This window comes from Phalacrocorax carbo, unplaced genomic scaffold (genome assembly GCF_963921805.1).
Source record: "Phalacrocorax carbo unplaced genomic scaffold, bPhaCar2.1 SCAFFOLD_54, whole genome shotgun sequence".
NCBI classification, from domain to species: Eukaryota; Metazoa; Chordata; class Aves; order Suliformes; family Phalacrocoracidae; genus Phalacrocorax; species Phalacrocorax carbo.
Genome location: NW_026990395.1, coordinates 421,593 through 439,657, shown reverse-complemented (window position 1 = coordinate 439,657; position 18,065 = coordinate 421,593). Strand labels below are relative to the sequence as shown.

The window sequence follows — 18,065 nt, the reverse complement described above, 5'->3', positions numbered from 1 at the left end:
AGCAGCTCTGAAAAGTCCAAGCGCTGCTGCTCCCTGGCAGTGCTGCTGTGCCAGGACTCTTCTTCCCCCCACCTCTGCCCACAGGCACGGCCCCTGCAGCTCCCCAGAGGTTTCAGAGAGTCCAAAGTCTTGGACTAGCAAGTTGCTGCAGGGACCGTTGTTTTGTTTAAAGGCACAGAGAGCACGATGCCTCATTTATACAATTTCTGGGAGAAATTCAACAGGTAGAGAGTGAATTAGAAGTGGGATGAATAATAAAATCTTGCTATGCACAAGATTATCACAAGAAAAACAAAGACACCACACCACAACCAGCCAAAACCCTTACAAGGCAGGCTAGGCCTGTAATGAGTTACATTATGAATGCTGTGCGGAAGAAAACAGGCAGTTTCTTGCTTCTGAAGAACAACCAGCAATCAGTTTGCACACTGCATCCTTGAGCTCCTGGTTCCTCAGGCTGTAGATGAGGGGGTTCACTGCTGGGGGCACCACCGAGTACAGCACTGCCACCACCAGGTCCAGGGGTGGGGAGGAGATGGAAGGAGGCTTTAGGTAGGCAAACATGACAGTGCTGATAAACAAGGAGACCACGGCCAGGTGAGGGAGGCACGTGGAAAAGGCTTTGTGCCATCCCTGCTCAGAGGGGATCCTCAGTACAGCCCTGAAGATCTGCACGTAGGACAGCACAATGAAAACAAAACACCCAAATGCTGCACAGACACTGACCAGAGTAACCCCGACCTCCCTGAGGTAGGTGTCTGAGCAGGAGAGCTTGAGGATCTGGGGGATTTCACAGAAGAACTGCCCCAGGGCATTGCCATGGCAGAGGGGCAGTGAAAATGTACTGGCCGTGTGCAGCAGAGCATTGAGAAACCCACCGGCCCAGGCAGCTGCTGCCATGTGGGCACAAGCTCTGCTGCCCAGCAGGGTCCCGTAGTGCAGGGGTTTGCAGATGGCCACGTAGCGGTCGTAGGCCATGACCGTCAGGAGAAAATACTCTGCTGACATCAAAAAGGCAAACAGAAAGAGCTGGGCAGCACATCCAGTGTAGGAGATGTCCCTGGTGTCCCCGAGGGAATTGGCCATGGATTTGGGGAGAGTGGTGGAGATGCAGCCCAGGTCGAGGAGGGAGAGGTTGAGGAGGAAGAAGTACATGGGGGTGTGGAGGCGGTGGTCGCAGGCGATGGCGGTGACGATGAGCCCGTTGCCCAGGAGGGCAGCCAGGTAGATGGCCAGGGAGAGCCAGAAGTGCAGGAGCTGCAGCTCCCGCGTGTCTGTGAACGCCAGGAGGAGGAACTGTGTGATGGAGCTGCTGTTGGACATCTGCTGCCTCTGGGCGTGGAGCACTGAACAAGGCAAAAAGGACAGTGAGATGTTAGGGGAGAGTACTCTGGGTGAAATCCAAGCCATTTCTCATACTACACACACTCACATTTTATGCATTGGGGTGTGGGGATCTGTTGAAGAAGGTAAAGGAAGTGAGAGGTTAGGGCAGACGTCTTTAGAGAAAAACTAATCTGTTTCTTCCAGAAACCCTGAAACTGCCTTTCACTTTCCAGGAACACTTTTGTTGAGCTCTGGTTGGTGCTGGTGGAGGGAAGGTGGCTCTGCTGTGGGCCCTGCAGGAGTCAGTCCTGCCCTAACGCAACAGGCAAGTAGGAACACGGGGTGAGCTCAGACTACATCCACTGGTGTTATCAAAGAGCTTTTCAGCATTGTTGCTCCCAACTCACCTGAGCGCAGAGCAGAGCTGTGGGGGTTGTGTTTTCTGCGTTCCCTTCTAGTTACCCACCACAGCTGAGGAGTGCTTTGAATGCAGAAATCCGTGGCATTTCTGCTGCACTGCAGGTGAAATCATGTGGGTGCTGAGGGGCAAAGGGACTGTCCCTTCGCGCCAAGTGGAGGACACTGGTCTGTCCATCGGCCCTGATCTCAGCTGCCCTGTGCTGGCAGCTCTTGCAGCTGTGGGACTGCTGCACTCGGGTGTTCCCTCCAAAAGAAACAGGATGCTGCTGGGAGCAGAGGAATCCAGTTTCGGAGTGCAGATCTCCAAACCCCTCCAAACCTCATCATAACAGAGGAGGATCTCAGCTCTGCCCTCCCAGCCAGGGGCACAGGGGGCTCATTACACCTGCCCACATACAGCCACCCAGCAGCATTTCCATGGCCTCAGCAGTGAGGCGTCATCTCCATGGGGCTCTTGCACAGTACAGAGATGCCATGGAGAGCTTTGCCCTGCTGGGGGGCAGCCTGCAGCCCAGCAGCACCTCCCAAGGCAAGACTCCCATCGCCTACATTTGTTACGTCCTGAAGAGAGGCTGAGGTGATTGCCAGCCTCACACACTGCAGTACCCAGAGCCCCGAAGGTGAACAGGCTGAGACATGGATGCTTTTTCTCCACGGACATATGTGCATAACGGTACATCAAGCATTGGTGTCTGAGCTACACGTGAATCCTCACCCTCCACCACCAGTGAGCATAACAGCAATAACAAGGGCAGCCAGGAGCAGAAGAGCACGTGCCGAAGTACCCTGCCGAGGGAGGCAGGAGAGGGAGACCCAGGCAGGCACTGCAGGTTTTCTCCACTTTTGTGGTCAGGGTGCTGGAAGGGCAACTCCTGGCCATGGCACCAGGGTCTTAAGGGCAGAGGCTCTGCTCTGTGAGTGGAGGAGAAAAGGGTTTGCTCCAGGGACAGCATCTGCACTGCAGGGGATGGCAGGGAGATGCCTGGGTCCCCCCCTACAGTATTGTCCTGCAGACACCTCCTGGCAGCAGGGCACTGCCCAGGGACAGCTCTGTGCGTGCGGGGGCTAAGGAGCAGCTCAGACAGGTCCTAACGTGAACAGGGGTCTCAGTGCCTACGCCAGAGCAGGGAAACAACTTCCCATCTCCCACTGCCCACCCAGACAACCAGGAAGAGAAGACACAAAGCACAGACTTCTTCCCTTTCAGGAAACCCCCGACCTTGACTTCCATCTTTCAAATGACCCTCTGCAAATGTCCTCAGGCTGATGGAGAAGCCTGAGCAGCCCTGACCCACGCTGCACCCTCCGGACAGCAGAAGGACCCTGCCCTGCCAGGGTCACTCCTTCCACCCACAGCTTGTCCCCACAGCGCTGTGGGGAGCTCCCCGGGCAGGCTGAGTGCTGAGCCTGGCAGGCGGCAGAGTCCCTGCCCCAGCACACAGACCCCTGGGGCGCAGGGACCCTGCTCGCAAGGACAGCCCTGGGCACCCCTGCCTGCACACGTGCCTGCAAAGCCCTGCAGCATCCCCGGGCGAAGGCAGCCGCCGTGCCCTGTCCTTCTGACAGTGCCGCAGGGAAGTGCTGCTCCTCATCACGTCCTCCTCCCCTGTGCAAGGGCAACTGTGAGAGTCCTCCTCAAGGGTCACCTATGCTGTGGGATGCAGCAGCTTTTGGATATCCCTCCCAGAACACCAGCAACATTCTCCTCCACCCAGAGACTTACCACGCAGAGGGCTGTGAAGATCCTTCCCTGCAGTCAGCTCCCAGCATCCCCCCAGCCCAGGCTGCCTTTCCCCTCTCCCTGCCCGGCTCCTCTGCCCTCGGTGCCTGCAGGCAGTGCCCTCAGCCCTGCTGCGCTTGGCAGAGGAGCTGCTCCTGGGCAGAGCTTTCTCTCGGCAGCGCTGCCTCATTGCCAGCAGCTGCCTTTGTCCCAGGAGCCCAGCCCAGCTCAGCAGCAGAGGCCCAGCCCCAGGCAGCCCTTTCTCTGCCCCTCGCGGCTCCCTCCAGGTGTCCCTGGGGCTCCAGGGGAACCTGCTGTGAAACAGGCTGAATGAATCCCTGGTGTTCCCTCCCTCAGCCGGGGGAGTCACTGCTTTCCTGCTGGGTCATTACTCCTATTAAAAATTAGTTGGACATGAGAATCCCTTTTTTTATCCTATCATTAGACAGGACACCAGGAAGGTGACAGGGAAGGATCTAATTTCTTCAAGCTGGCAGCATGTGTTCTCTTGAGTGAATGTAGACATTTCCTTTAGGCCTGGGTCTGGCAGGACATGCAGCTCTCTTGTGTCCATGCCATGTCTGTGCTCCAAAGCAAAGCCTTCACTGACACGCGGTCTTGCACGCTTGGTACCAGGGTTCCTCACGGCAAGTTGGAGTTTGCCTGGTTGCACAGCTGTGTTGCTTCAGCCCAGATGTGCAGCAGTGCCCTCAGCCAGGGGCACAGGCAGGAGGAGCAGGAGCCGTTACTGAGCAGACAGAGCTGTGACATGGTTGCAGAGCTCAGGACGGCTCGTCTTCAAGGACAGCATCCTCCAAGCTCAGCAAGGGTCCGGATCCAAACTCGGTCTGAACTTGAAAGGCAGTTTGAGGGCACTGTAACTAGTCTTTACTACTTCAGGAACAGTTAAAGGAGGAACAAAGATACTGCGTGGCCACTGCTGAATTTAGTAAGAGCAGGGGTGGCAGATGTGAGATTCTCTGTGTCCTCTTTGCCTCAGTCCTCCCCAGCAAGGTCTCCCAGGCTTCCTTGACCCAGGGCAGGACAACCAGTGGTGGACAGGGATCAAGTCAGGGATCCCTTGAGCAAACGCCGTCCTGCCCAGTCCATGGGACAGGAGGGGCAGCCTCGCAGGGAGCTGAGCGAGCAGGCCAGCGTCACAGGGAAGCCACTCTCCATCCTCTTTCAAAGGCCGTGGAGTCTGTGGGAACTTGCTGACCACGGGGAAAATGCAAACGTCGCATGCACCTTTCACCAGTGCCCAAAGGATGTGCAGAGGAGCGAAATGCTGTGCAATGGACATGTTCACTCGGACCCCATTGCTGGGAGCCTGAAAGAGAAGGTGACTGGATTTACTCAGGGTAGCTTGTCTCTGACCGTCCTCTCTGCTTTCTCTGGTGAAAGGACAGGATTGCTGGATGCGGGGAGAGCAGTGATGGTCTTTTACCTGGACGTCATCAAGGCTTTCAGCATTATCCCTCCAGAAACTTCTTGTGTCCAAGTTAGGATAGTGTGGGCTGCGTGGGTGGATGAGTAGTTGAGTAAAAAACCAGCTGGATGGTTGGGCCTGGAGGAGCGTGGGAGATGTGTGGTACTCTGCCCGGAGGCATCCAGCTGGCAGGGTCCTGCAGGGGTCTATCTTGCAACCTGCTGTGTTTAACATTGTTTTAATGACCTGAAGGATACAAGAGAGAACTTTTTCATAGCGTTTGTAGTAGGCATCACATTGATGAGAGCAGGGCGGTCTAGAATCATAGAATGACAGAATGGTTTAGGTTGGAAGGGACCTTTAGAGGTCATCTAGTGCAACCCCCTGTGAGCAGGGGTTGAGTGAGCAGGGACATCTTCAACTAGATCAGGTTGCTCAGAACCCTGTCCAACCTCAACTTGAATGTTTCTAGGGATGGGGCCTCCACAACCTCTCTGGGCAACCTGTTCCAGTGTTTCACCACCATCATTGTAAAAATATTTTTCCTTACATCCAGTCTAAATCTAGCCTCCTTTAGTTTAAAACCATTACCCTTTGTCCTGTCACAGTGGGCCTTACTAAAGAGGTTGCCCTCATCCTTCCTATCATCCCCCTTTAAGTACTGAAAGGCCACAATAAGGTCTCCCCAAAGCTGTCTCTTCTCCAGGCTGAACAACCCCAACTCTCTCAGCCTCTCCTCGTAGGAGAGGGGCTCCAGCCCTCGGATCATTTCTGTGGCCCTCCTCTGGACCCTCTCCAACAGCTCCATGTCCTTCCTGTGCTGAGGGCTGCAGAGCTGGATGCAGCACTCCAGGTGGGGTCTGACCAGAGCAGAGCAGAGGGGCAGAATCACCTCCCGTGACCTGCTGGCCGTGCTGCTTTTGATGCAGCCCAGGATACAGTTGGCCTTCTGGGCTGCGAGCGCACATTGTTGGCTCATGTCCAGCTTTTTGATCACCAGCGCTCCCAAGTCCTTCTCCACAGGGCTGCTCTCAATCCCTTCATCCCCCAGCCTATATTGATATTGGGAGTTACCCCAACCCATGTGTAGGACCTTGCACTTGGCCTTCTTGAACCTCACGAGGCTCTCACAGGCCCACCTCTCCAGCTTGTCTAGGCCTCTTTGGATGACATCCTGCCCTTCTGGTGTGTCAGCTGCACCACTCAGCTTGGTGTCACCTGCAAACTTGCTGAGGGTGCACTCGATCCCACTGTCTATGTCATTGATGAAGGTATTAAATAGAAGCAGTCCCAGTATGGACCCCCTGAGGGACCCCACTTGTCCTAGTTCCCCACCTGGATGTTGAGCCATTGATCACTGCCCTCTGGATGTGACCATCTAGCCAGTTCCTTATCCACCAAACAGTCCACCCATCAAATCTGTATCTCTCCATTTTAGAGAGAAGGATGCTGTGGGGAATCGTGTCTAAAGGTCTTACAGAAGTCCAGATCGATGACATCCATAGCTCTTCCCTTGTCCATTGATGCAGTCACTCCATCATAGAAGACTGTTAGGTTGGTCAGGCAGGACTTGCCCTTGGTGAAGCCATGCTGGCTGCCTCGGATCGCCTCCCTGTCCTTAACATAGCTTCTAGCAGGATCTGTTCCACAATCTTCCCCGGCACAGAGGTGAGGCTGACAGGACAGTTGTTCCCCGGCCCCCCTTTCTACCCTTTCTAAAGATGGGCACAATGTTTCCCTTCTTCCAGTCACCAGGGACCTCACCTGGCTGCCAAGACTTTTCAAATATCATGAAGAGTGGCTTGGCAACTACGTCAGCCAGTTCCCTCAGGACTCAGATGCACCTCATCACGTCTGATACACTCGTGTATGTTCAGGCTCCTCAGGTGGTCACGAATCCAATATTCCCTTACAGTGGGAGGGGCTTTACACCCTGGTCTCCATCCTGTGGTCCATCAGCTCACGAGGGTGAGGAGAGAGGTTACCAGTGAAGGCTGCGGCAAAAAAATTGTAGAGCACCTCAGCCTTCCCCTCATCTGTTGTTACTAGGCCATCATTCTTGTTCATCGGAGGGGTATGGTTTCTTTAACCTTCCTTTTCTGGTTGACATGCCTGTAGAAGCCCTTCTTGTTATTCTTTGCATCCCTTGCCAAATTCAGCTCCAGCTGCACCTTGGCCCTCCTCGCCCCATCCCTACACAACCAGGCAGCGTCCCTATCCTCTTCCCAGGATACCTGTCCCTGCTTCCACTGCCTGTGCAGTTCCCTCTTGCTCTTTCGTTTAACCAGCATGTCTCGACTCAGCCTTGTCTATAGTGCTGTTAATACAAAAATTATGAAAAAAGTCATGAAAATTCCTAAAAGTCCTAGCAATGCTGGAGAGGAGGACTTTTTCAGCTATTCCATTGAGTTCTTTTCTGCAGAGGTTTCAAGAATTTCCTTCAATCTACATTCGCAGTTGGATTTGCTTCTCCACAGAGAGGCTGCAAGTGCCCTGGGGTAGCTGAAGAAGCCGTGTGTGCCAAGGGATATGCTAGTCCTTCTGGAGCACGAGCTGCTCTGCAGGCAGAGTACCTCGGGGTGGTGGGGAGCATCACCTGCCTCCAGCACTGCCGGGGCGGCTGAGCCGGGACCTCTCCAGCACAGCAGCACGTTGTGCATGGCTGCTGGCTGTGAGGCCGTGTCTGCCTGGCCAGCAGTGGGGAGAGAGATACTTGGAGGTCTTCAGAGCCGTTACAATACAGCCCCCAACAAGATGAAATATTTGGGGAGGTTAGGGGAATCTGGGACCAGGGAGATGGGAGATTTGGTGGAGGGAAGAGGGTCTTGGCCAAACAAGATGAAAGACTTTGAAGAGGAAAGATCTGTTCAGGTAATTTTGATGCCACTGTGACAGTGTCTGTGAAAACATTCCTGTTAAGCCTTTCCCCTGGGCCAGCAGGAGGTGCAAGGCTGTGAGGGTGGCTGTGATTTCACATCTGTCTCTGGAGTTGATAGGCCAGCAGCAGAAATGTGGCTGGGAAAGGGACTGTGAGGTCACCTCTTCCTGAAGTAGCTGGTACGCCAGCCCTGGAATCATGGTTAGGATACATGCTTTTAGGCTCACACCTGCCAGTGTCTCTGATAGGCCAGCAAAGGCACGTGGTTGGCAAGTTGATTGTGGGAGTCCCTTTCCCTGAGTACCTGGTTGGCCCATCCAGGAAGAGGGCTTGGATATGGTTGTCACGTCCTTTGTGCCCGAGTACCTGATGGGACAGCAGCAGGCACGCGGTTTGGTTGGGTTTATCGCAGAAGCTGAAAGGCCAGCAGCAGCCATGTGGCTTTCACCAGGAGAAAAGATCATGATGAGGTTACTTCCCTCTGGACAGCTGGTGCAGCAAGTCTTGGAGATCCCATCTGTAGAAGGGTCATCCCGTTTTGCTCCTGTGAGCACTTTCAGTGTTTTCTTCAAGGGAAAATCTGTCAAGGCATCATTTCTACTGCCCGCAAAGAGGCTGTTCACATGTGAATCCGTTGTTGCAGTTTTGGATATAGGTGAGGACATGCAGGTGACCTAATGACTGGTACCAGGTGGGAGCTTCCTGCAGGCTTCTCATTACAATCAAATTCATTCTGCAAGCCAGGAGTGTGCCCAGCACAACACAGCCTGAAGGCTGAGCTGTACGTGGAGCGCGGCACAGCACAGGCCTGGGCCTGCTCAGGTTTGCTGTTACATGGCTCACTAACTTCTTGATGTACAACGCTCTTCTGGTGGGCATCCCGGAGCTGCCTGAGGAAGGCTGGGAAGGGGACTTCCATTGCGTGTAACCCCTGTAGCAGAGCAACTCGGCGCACACACTAGGTGGGACGATCCCCCGTGTGCCTGGCATAGCAATAACGAAGGCCTGCTTTCTGAAACTACAGATGGAGTTTTAGAGGGTTCCTATAGTTGCTGACTTACGGTATCAACCCGCCAGGGTGGGAATGATCTCCTGGAGATGTGTTTCACACAAAGACAGGGCAGGACTGGTGGAAGAGATGGAGGGCAGCTTCGGCCGCAGCGTGAGTGAGGTGGCAGAGTAGAAAACCCTGTGGGAAGGGAGCAGGACAAACTGTAGCAGGGCTGAGCAGGGAGGAAGGATGGCCTCCCCCACCTGCTGGCAGTGCTCTTCCTAGTGCAGCCCAGGATGTTGTTGTCTGCCTTTGCTGTAAAGCTGCAAAGCCAGGAGAAGGGAGGGCTTTGGCGAGACCTAGTAAGAGCCTTCCCATATCTTCTTGGATATCAGCAAGTGAATGGAGCCAGGTTCCTCACTATTGTGCAGGAGGGGAGGATGAGGGCCAATAGGCATCGGTGAGACAGGTGAGGAGAAAATTTCTCCCCATCAAGACAGTCAAGCACTGAAGCAGATTTCCCAGAGAGCTTGTGTCATCTCCATCCCTGGAGCTTTTCAAGCCCCAAATGAATACAGCCATGAGTAACCTGGTCTGAGCCCATAGCTGACCCTCCTCTGAGCAGCAGGTGGGCTGAGACAGCTCACGAGATCCCTTCCAGCATAAACAATTCAGCGTTTCCTTCCACCACAGATGGTGCCTTCATGATGGGTGGCAAAGCGCTCAGGATCCCAGTGACCACTGAAGTCAGCCAGAAGGAATTTTGGTCAGATGATCTGTGGCCTTCTTGTCTCACTCCAGGCGTTGTTGCTCAGCTGCAGGGCTGCATGGCAGGTACCCCAAAAACAGCCCTGATCACTTCATTTGCTTTTCTTTCTTTTCCCCCTCTTTTCCCACTCACAATTCCTTCCCCTTGACCATCCTTGTACCAGCCCATGCAAAAAGCCCACCTCTGTTTACCCTTTCTTCCCTGCGCCTAGTTTGGCTTCCTTTGCACCCTGAGCTTGTACCTGCCTTTGTTTCTGAGCTTGTCACCACGGCAATTCCTACCTTGCTGAGCAATTCCATTAAACCAGTACCTCCTATTATTATCAGTAGTGTTTTGTAATGCCTGATAATTATTTTGTCAGAGGCACCATGTGTCAGGGTGAACCATCCGTACATGCACATCAAGAGCTGGCCCAACGGAGCTTCACTCTTAGAGGACGTTGAGAAATTCTGGGATTTGCTCAGCATAAACCTCCCAGTGTTTTACAAGGAGAAGCTGCAAGTCCTTACTGGGGGCAGGATAACCCCAAACATGGGGGCCGACTGGGACCGAACCTCTAAGCTGTGACCCTGGGGAGGGGGCCTGGGCTTTACGAGCCAGTGGTGCCTGCTCACCATGAATAAGGCCAACCCCATACAAGCCTGCATTAGGGGGACCATGGCCGCCAACACAAGGGAGCCGTTCATACCCCTTGAATCAGCAGTGGTGTGGCCACATCCAGACTAGTGTGTCTGCGTGTGAGGCTCCCAGTTCGGGAAGAAAGAGGAGGAACTGGAGAGGCTCCAGAGGCTATCTGCCAGGTGGGGCTTGGGGCCTGCATGGAGAAGCTGAGGGATCTGGCCTTCTGCAAGGGGAAAACGTGCCGGCACGGGATAGTGCAGGACAGGCTGCAGCAGAGATGGCCGAGGGCTCTGCCAAGACTGAAAGGCCCAAAGGAACCAAGGTCTTTGTCCCCTTGGCTATGGCCACTGAGGCCTTCCAGGAGAAACTTTATTTTGAGGCTCTGGACTTTGTTTCTTCCTCGTCCCTGCTTGAGGATGCCGGGACACGTTGCACAGGTTTTCCATGCTTGGCATTGCTCAGCCTCATGTCCCACTGTCCCCAGAAAGAGCCCTGAACCACGTGTGAGGGGCAGGATCCACCTTCCCAGGGCTGGGGGTCAGGGCTTGGCCTCTCTGCTTTCTGATAAAATCAGGGTTTTTCTCTGCATTACAGCCACCTGCACAGGGCCCTTCCCTTTCTACAGCCTCCAATTAGCTGCTCTAACGAGGCCCTAGGGAGGCTTTGCAAGTAATGGCCCTCATGGGCCTCATTGATGCTTCAGGTACTTTGGGTTTTGCTCTGACTTTGACTTCTTGAGAAGTTCATCAATCTTCTCAGCATCTGAGGTTCGTGGACTCACCGCAAATGCACCACGGAGCTCATTAAAATACAAAAAGCTCTAACAAGTTCTGTCTCTTCCTGTAATTTCCTTCAAGTCTTTAAGACTTGCACACCTAATTGGAGTTTTTTCATAGTGTGGTTATGGAGGAAATGTTCATACTGTACCTAATAAAAATGTTGGGTTTTTTAAAAATTTATTTTAAAGGGTATATTCTATTGATTTTCATTTTAAAGAAGAGGGGATAGAAGCATACTCCAACTGAGACTGATCCAGATTGTCTCCTCAGGAGGTCCGGGCAGGTAGGGAAGCAGTCCCCTGAGGTCTGACACTGTAGGGACAGCTTTGCTCCTCACCTCCCCAGCCCTGCCATTTCTGTCCCTGGCCACCTGGGACTTAGATCACTTTTCCTTGCATCATACTTTTTCACTGGTCTCTGCAGCTGGATGTTACAGCTCCATTGCACCAACTCCCCCACTCTCCTTCGAGAACTGGCTGCACACAGGCACAGAAGGGTTTTTACTATTTGTAAGGAAAGAAAATTAAAGCATGGCCAGTTTTCATGATCAGGAAAACACACTCTGCAACCATATGCTAAGTACGAGCTGCCTCTGATGAGGCCGCCTCTCTCAAGGGATAACCTTATCAGAAATGTTTTAGCTAGGGAGATACAAAAGGTAGATATGAACATAATTAAGAGATGGCTAAAGAGCCCATTAGACTACTGACAACTTCTAACTCCCTGAAGCTCAAAGCTGCTGCACAGGTGAGAGGTATCTGAATGACCAAAGAGTACAGGGAGGAAATAACTGGAGGGTAATGGAAAGGGCCTTTGTGCCGAGAGATGCTGCTGAAAAGATGACTTTAGGAAAGGTCGTTCTGTCCTGGACAGGCTAACCCACTACAGCACCACCACATCAGGACTGCTGCGTCGAGCCTGGGGCTCACTGGCACAAGGAAGGTGCTGACAGACTGGAGCAAGTCCTGCCAAGGCCAGGAGGATGGTTGGTGCCTGGAGCACCTTCTGGACAAGGAGAGGCTGAGAGAGCCGGGTTTTTGAGAAATCCCTCAGAGACAAACACCGCAGCAAGGACCCAGGCCAGCTGGTGGGATCTCAGTCAATGGAGATTTCCAAAATTGGTTGAGACAAGCACCTGACTGAGCTGGAGCTGTCTGAGAACAGGCTTGGCTGAGAGCCCAGCTGTGGCAAGAGCTGTGGGACTTGTCGCATAATGACTGTCAGCAGGAAACTGTTTTCCATTTTATTAATAATGGCGGTTGGAGTTGGGTGTCATGAAGGCCCAGAGGAGGATGGGGGTGACCATGCAGCAAAGGTCCCTCCTCAGAGCTGGGGTGTGCGGCCAGCGATGGAAATGGCCAGTGTGTGGGACTGGTCTGGGACAGCCTCCTGGGGCAGCTTCCCTGGGGTGTCCTGGCAACATGGCCCAGGCGAGGCCCCTTTCTTCTGCACCTCTGATGCATTGCTTTCTTCACCATGACGCCTGGCTCTGCACTGTGAGTGCTGTCTGTCCCGGCCCTGCACGCTCACACACCTTAGCTCTGCACTGAGCTCTTTCCCGGGCCCTTTCCAGCCCAGCCATGCCCCTCCCCAGCTCTCCCCACCTCCCCTGCCCTCTCCCAGCCCAGCACAGCCCAGCCGAGCAGCCCAGGCTGGGCTGGCTCCGCAGCGCTGCCCACCGCAGGGTGCTGCAGAGCTCTGGGCACTCACACCACAGCCCCAGCCCCTCTGCAGGGCACAGCAGCCGCTGGGGCAGAGCGGGGGGTTCAGGCTCCCCGTCAGCCCCAGGGCTGCTGCTGGCCACAAGGCCATGAGGAAACAGAGCCTCGTCACTCTCTGGCTCTCCTGAATTCGTACTGTAGCTGATCCCCAAGTCTGACTCAGTTTGCCCCCTTCTCTGCTCCCACCAGCCCCACTGCCCAGGGAAGCACCACACTCCTGGCCCTGGGGGTGCTCAGGCACCTCCTGCATCTCTCCTGCATCCCTCTCCTGTGCCTGCTGGGTTCCCCCTCACTCCATGGCACTGCAGAGTCCTCCTTTGTGGATACGTTGATTCAGTGCTTTACTTTTGGGGGACTTCCCTTGGAGGCTGTTTCACCTTTTGAGACTCCATTCGTTTGAACCCCAGGACACATGGTGAGTCCCCATCCTCTCCTCACCCCTCCAAATTCATTTCCCGTGAGTCTGGTATCTGCCATCACTCCTGTCATCCATGAAGCAACCTGAGGAAGTAATGGGGAGCTCATGGACCCTCTCCACTGCCACTGGACACCAAGAAGAGAGCCTTTAAAACCAGAACCTTTAATCCAGTGGAACCCAACGTTACCAAGACCTTAACTCCAAAACCACTCAGAACAAAAGGAGAGCAGAAACTTTAAAAGACCAATTCCTCGGGCATTTTCTTGGAAGCAGGTTTGGAGGAAGAGGCCAGCCTTCAGGCACTGCAGCCGGGAGATCCCCTTTTATTGAAGAGCTGCAAGCAGAGAGGCCACACCTGACAGGGTGTTGTGCAAGGGTCAGACACAACAGGATCAAACCTCAACAGTAGGAGTATAAACCCAGAAAATTAGAGAGTTGGATTATCACAACAGCAAAAAGCAGACTCGTGCTCTAAGATAAACTCTGAAACTGTGCAGAGGAGGGGAGGCAGGTTATATTCAGTGAAGCAGCATCCATTGGATTACTCTCCATAAAGCATCCTTGATTTCCTTGTTCCTCATGCCGTAGATGAGGGGATTCACTGCTGGGGGCACCACCGAGTACAGCACTGCCACCACCAGGTCCAGGGGTGGGGAGGAGACGGAGGGGGGCTTCAGATTGGCAAAAAGAGCAGTGCTGATAAACAGGTAGACCACGGCCAGGTGCGGGAGGCACGTGGAAAAGGCTTTGTGCCGTCCCTGCTCAGAGGGGATCCTCAGCACAGCCCTGAAGATCTGCACATAGGACAGCACAATGAAAACAAAACACCCAAATGCTGCACAGGCACTGACCCCAAGAAGCCCGACCTCCCTGAGGTAGGTGTCTGAGCAGGAGAGCTTGAGGATCTGGGGGATTTCACAGAAGAACTGCCCCAGGGCATTGCCATGGCAGAGGGGCAGTGAAAATGTACTGGCCGTGTGCAGCCCAGCATTGAGAAACCCACCGGCCCAGGCAGCTGCCGCCATGTGGGCACAAGCTCTGCTGCCCAGCAGGGTCCCGTAGTGCAGGGGTTTGCAGATGGCCACGTAGCGGTCGTAGGCCATGACCGTCAGGAGATAAAACTCTGCTGACATCAAAAAGACAAACAGAAAGGCTTGTGCAGCACATGCTGTGTAGGAGATGTCCCTGGTGTCCCAGAGGGAATTGGCCATGGATTTGGGGAGAGTGGTGGAGACGCATCCCAGGTCGAGGAGGGAGAGGTTGAGGAGGAAGAAGTACATGGGGGTGTGGAGGCGGTGGTCGCAGGCGATGGCGGTGACGATGAGCCCGTTGCCCAGGAGGGCAGCCAGGTAGATGGCCAGGGAGAGCCAGAAGTGCAGGAGCTGCAGCTCCCGCGTGTCTGTGAACGCCAGGAGGAGGAACTGTGTGATGGAGCTGCTGTTGGACATCTGCTGCCTCTGGGTGAGGAGCACTGAACAAGGAGATAAAGGAAGTGAGAGGTTAGGGCAGACTTCTTTGAGAAAAAACTATACCATTTCTTACAGAACCGCCCTTCTGCATGAGTAAGTCCTGTCCTACTGCAACCGGGTAATAGGACCATGGGTTGATCTCAGATTAAATCCATCATGATATCAAAGAACTTTTTAGAATTTTCCCTCCCAACTCACCTGAGTGTAGAGCAGAGCTGCAGGGATTTTGGTTTGTGTGTTCTGTTCCAGCTGCCCACCACAGGTGAGGAGCACTTTGAATGCAGAAATCCCTGGCATTTCTGCTACACGTGGAATCTTGTGGGTGATGAGAGGCAAAAGGACTTTCCCTTAGTGCCAAGTGAAGACAGCCAGCCTTTGCATCAGCCCTGATCTCAGCTGCCCTGTGCTGACCCCCTGTAATCCAGGAGGATGGAGATTATGACCTGCTGCTCCACCTGGACAATCACATGTTTAATGGGCTGGATGGGATCCACCTGAGAGCGCTGAGGGAGCTGGCCGAGGAGCTTGCCAAGCCACTCTCCATCATTTATCAGCAGTCCTGGGTAACAGGAAAGGTCCCAGGCAACTGAAGGACTGCTGATGTGACACCCATCCACACGAAGGGACAGAAGGAGGATCCAGGGAAGTACAGGCCTGTCAGCTTGACCTTGGTACCGGGGAAGAATATGGAGCAGTTCATCTTGAGTGAGTGCACCATGCATGTGCAGGACAACCAGGTGATCAGGCCCAGCCAGCATGGCTTCATGAGAGGCAGGTCCTGCCTCACCAACCTGATCTCCTTCTATGACCAGGTGACCCACCTAGTAGATGAGGTATTTCAGCTGGAGGACTATTGCACTCGGGTGTTCCCTCCAAAAGAAACAGGATGCTGCTGGGAGCAGAGGAATCCAGTTTCAGAGTGCAGATCTCCAAATCCCTCCAAACCTCATCATACGAGAGGAGGATCTCAGCTCTGCCCTCCCAGCCAGGGGCACAGGGGGCTCATTACACCTGCCCACATACAGCCACCCAGCAGCATTTCCATGGCCTCAGCAGTGAGGCATCATCTCCATGGGGCTCCTGCACAGCACAGAGATGCCATGGAGAGCTTTGCCCTGCTGGGGGGCAGCCTGCAGCCCAGCAGCACCTCCCAAGGCAAGACTCCCATCGCCTACATTTGTTACGTCCTGAAGAGAGGCTGAGATCACTGCCAGCCTCACAAAATACAAATCTTTGGTGCTCAGGCTACTGGAAGGGCAACTCCTGGTCATGGCCCCAGTGTATTAAGAGCACAGGCTCTGCTCTGTGGGTGTGGGGGAGACAAGGGGTTGCTCCAGGGACAGCATCTGCACTGCAGGGGATGGCAGGGAGATGCCTGAGTCCCTCCTCCCATGGCATTGCTGGGAAATATTCTCTCTTTCATCCTGCCCATGCTTCTGTTGCCTAGAGCTCTCCTTGGCCAGGGCCTCTTTCTCTGTCCCCACCTCTCCTCCCTGTCAGTGCTCAGAGAGCCCGTCCCACCCGCTGTGTGCTCAGCTCTGCCCTGCAGACACCTCCTGGCAGCAGGGCACTGCCCAGGGACAGCTCTGTGCGTGCGGGGGCTAAGGAGCAGCTCAGACAGGTCCTAACGTGAACAGGGGTCTCAGTGCCTACGCCAGAGCAGGGAAACAACTTCCCATCTCCCACTGCCCACCCAGACAACCAGGAAGAGAAGACACAAAGCACAGACTTCTTCCCTTTCAGGAAACCCCCGACCTTGACTGCCATCTTTCAAATGACCCTCTGCAAATGTCCTCAGGCTGATGGAGAAGCCTGAGCAGCCCTGACCCACGCTGCACCCTCCGGACAGCAGAAGGACCCTGCCCTGCCAGGGTCACTCCTTCCACCCACAGCTTGTCCCCACAGCGCTGTGGGGAGCTCCCCGGGCAGGCTGAGTGCTGAGCCTGGCAGGCGGCAGAGTCCCTGCCCCAGCACACAGACCCCTGGGGCGCAGGGACCCTGCTCGCAAGGACAGCCCTGGGCACCCCTGCCTGCACACGTGCCTGCAAAGCCCTGCAGCATCCCCGGGCGAAGGCAGCCGCCGTGCCCTGTCCTTCTGACAGTGCCGCAGGGAAGTGCTGCTCCTCAGCACGTCCTCCTCCTCTGTGCAAGGGCAGCTGTGAGAGTCCTCCTCAAGGGTCACCTATGCTGTGGGATGCAGCAGCTTTTGGATATCCCTCCCAGAACACCAGCTACATTCTCCTCCACCCAGAGACTTACCACGCAGAGGGCTGTGAAGATCCTTCCCTGCAGTCAGCTCCCAGCATCCCCCCAGCCCAGGCTGCCTTTCCCCTCTCCCTGCCCAGCTCCTCTGCCCTCGGTGCCTGCAGGCAGTGCCCTCAGCCCTGCTGCGCTTGGCAGAGGAGCTGCTCCTGGGCAGAGCTGTCTCTCGGCAGCGCTGCCTCATTGCCAGCAGCTGCCTTTGTCCCAGGAGCCCAGCCCAGCTCAGCAGCAGAGGCCCAGCCCCAGGCAGCCCTTTCTCTGCCCCTCGCGGCTCCCTCCAGGTGTCCCTGGGGCTCCAGGGATGACAGCTCCTGAGGGGCAGGAGGGGCTCTGCTGTGAATATACTTGGAAGCAGACTGATGTCAGCACCGACTGTCCCTCTCTCAGCACTGGACAAACTGTGTCCGGCAGCAGGAGTTGCCCAACCAGGGTGTGCAGGTCTGTGGGAGGTGTCGATGTTGCCCTTTGGAAGCCCCTGTTCCTGCCCCACTGTCCGACAGGACATGATGGCAGTGACGGGAAGGGGGTCATGCCTCCCCTGTGTGGGGCAGGGATCCAGCTGAGCTCATGCAGGCGTCTCAGCTCTCCCTAGCAGCCCTCAGGCAGGAGGTGGCTTCAGCTCCTCCAACACACACCCACGGACCCACAGCATGTGGGATTCTTCTTGCCTCAAGTCACCTGTGAACTCCTTCTCTAAGCATCCATGCTGGTTAATGGGGATGGAGGCCAGGAGTGGTTTGCTCAGATGCAGATCCCTGGTGACATCGGAGGTGCCAGAGGTGGTGCAAGACACGTGCAGGTGACTGCAAACTGCAAGGAAGCAATTCTTAGGGACAAGTTAGCTTCTGGGGGCGTCGCCTTGGGGGCTGGTGGGCAATTCTTTGGCCCAAATTGAATGACCGCAGAGGCCCGTGTTAAGGACAGGGAGACCTGTCCCTCCTCAGTATGTTTAGGGCAGCTGACAGAGGTATTCATCGGAGCAAATGGAGTCCTGTGCCACCGGGACAGCTCAGGCTTTCCCTTCCTCTTGTCTGTCAGCTGTCCGTCTCCACTGACTGAACCTGAAGGTTTCTCATGGGCTTCCCTGAAGTGCCTACACCCACCCAGTGCAGCTGCTGCATGTCATGGCCAAACACAGGCCTGTAGTGTTCCCTCGATACCAAAGCTGCCCAGAACAACCGGAGCGTGCAGCTGGTAGGGCAGTGCGGGCCCTACCGGGCAGCTGTCCCTGTTCACGGTCGGTACGTGACAGACCTCCCTTG

At 55.0% G+C, this 18,065-nt stretch overlaps 2 protein-coding genes across 2 annotated transcripts; both read right to left on the bottom strand.

Annotated features, from left to right (window-relative positions):
• Positions 1-357: 357 nt before the first annotated feature.
• LOC135311148 (olfactory receptor 14A16-like) lies at positions 358-1,323 on the bottom strand. The gene has a single exon (XM_064440287.1). The coding sequence runs from the start codon at positions 1,321-1,323 to the stop codon at positions 358-360; it is 966 nt and encodes a 321-aa protein (XP_064296357.1).
• Positions 1,324-13,590: 12,267 nt separating this feature from the next.
• Positions 13,591-14,991, bottom strand: LOC135311147 (olfactory receptor 14J1-like). Its single transcript, XM_064440286.1, has one exon. It carries the CDS (start codon positions 14,518-14,520, stop codon positions 13,591-13,593), a length of 930 nt encoding a protein of 309 aa, XP_064296356.1. The 5' UTR covers positions 14,521-14,991.
• Positions 14,992-18,065: the final 3,074 nt, after the last annotated feature.

Bases quoted from the DNA above. Each gene is read 5' to 3' on its own strand.
- LOC135311148 (XM_064440287.1), bottom strand. From the start codon at position 1,323: ATGTCCAACAGCAGCTCCATCACACAGTTCCTCCTCCTGGCGTTCACA.
- LOC135311147 (XM_064440286.1), bottom strand. From the start codon at position 14,520: ATGTCCAACAGCAGCTCCATCACACAGTTCCTCCTCCTGGCGTTCACA.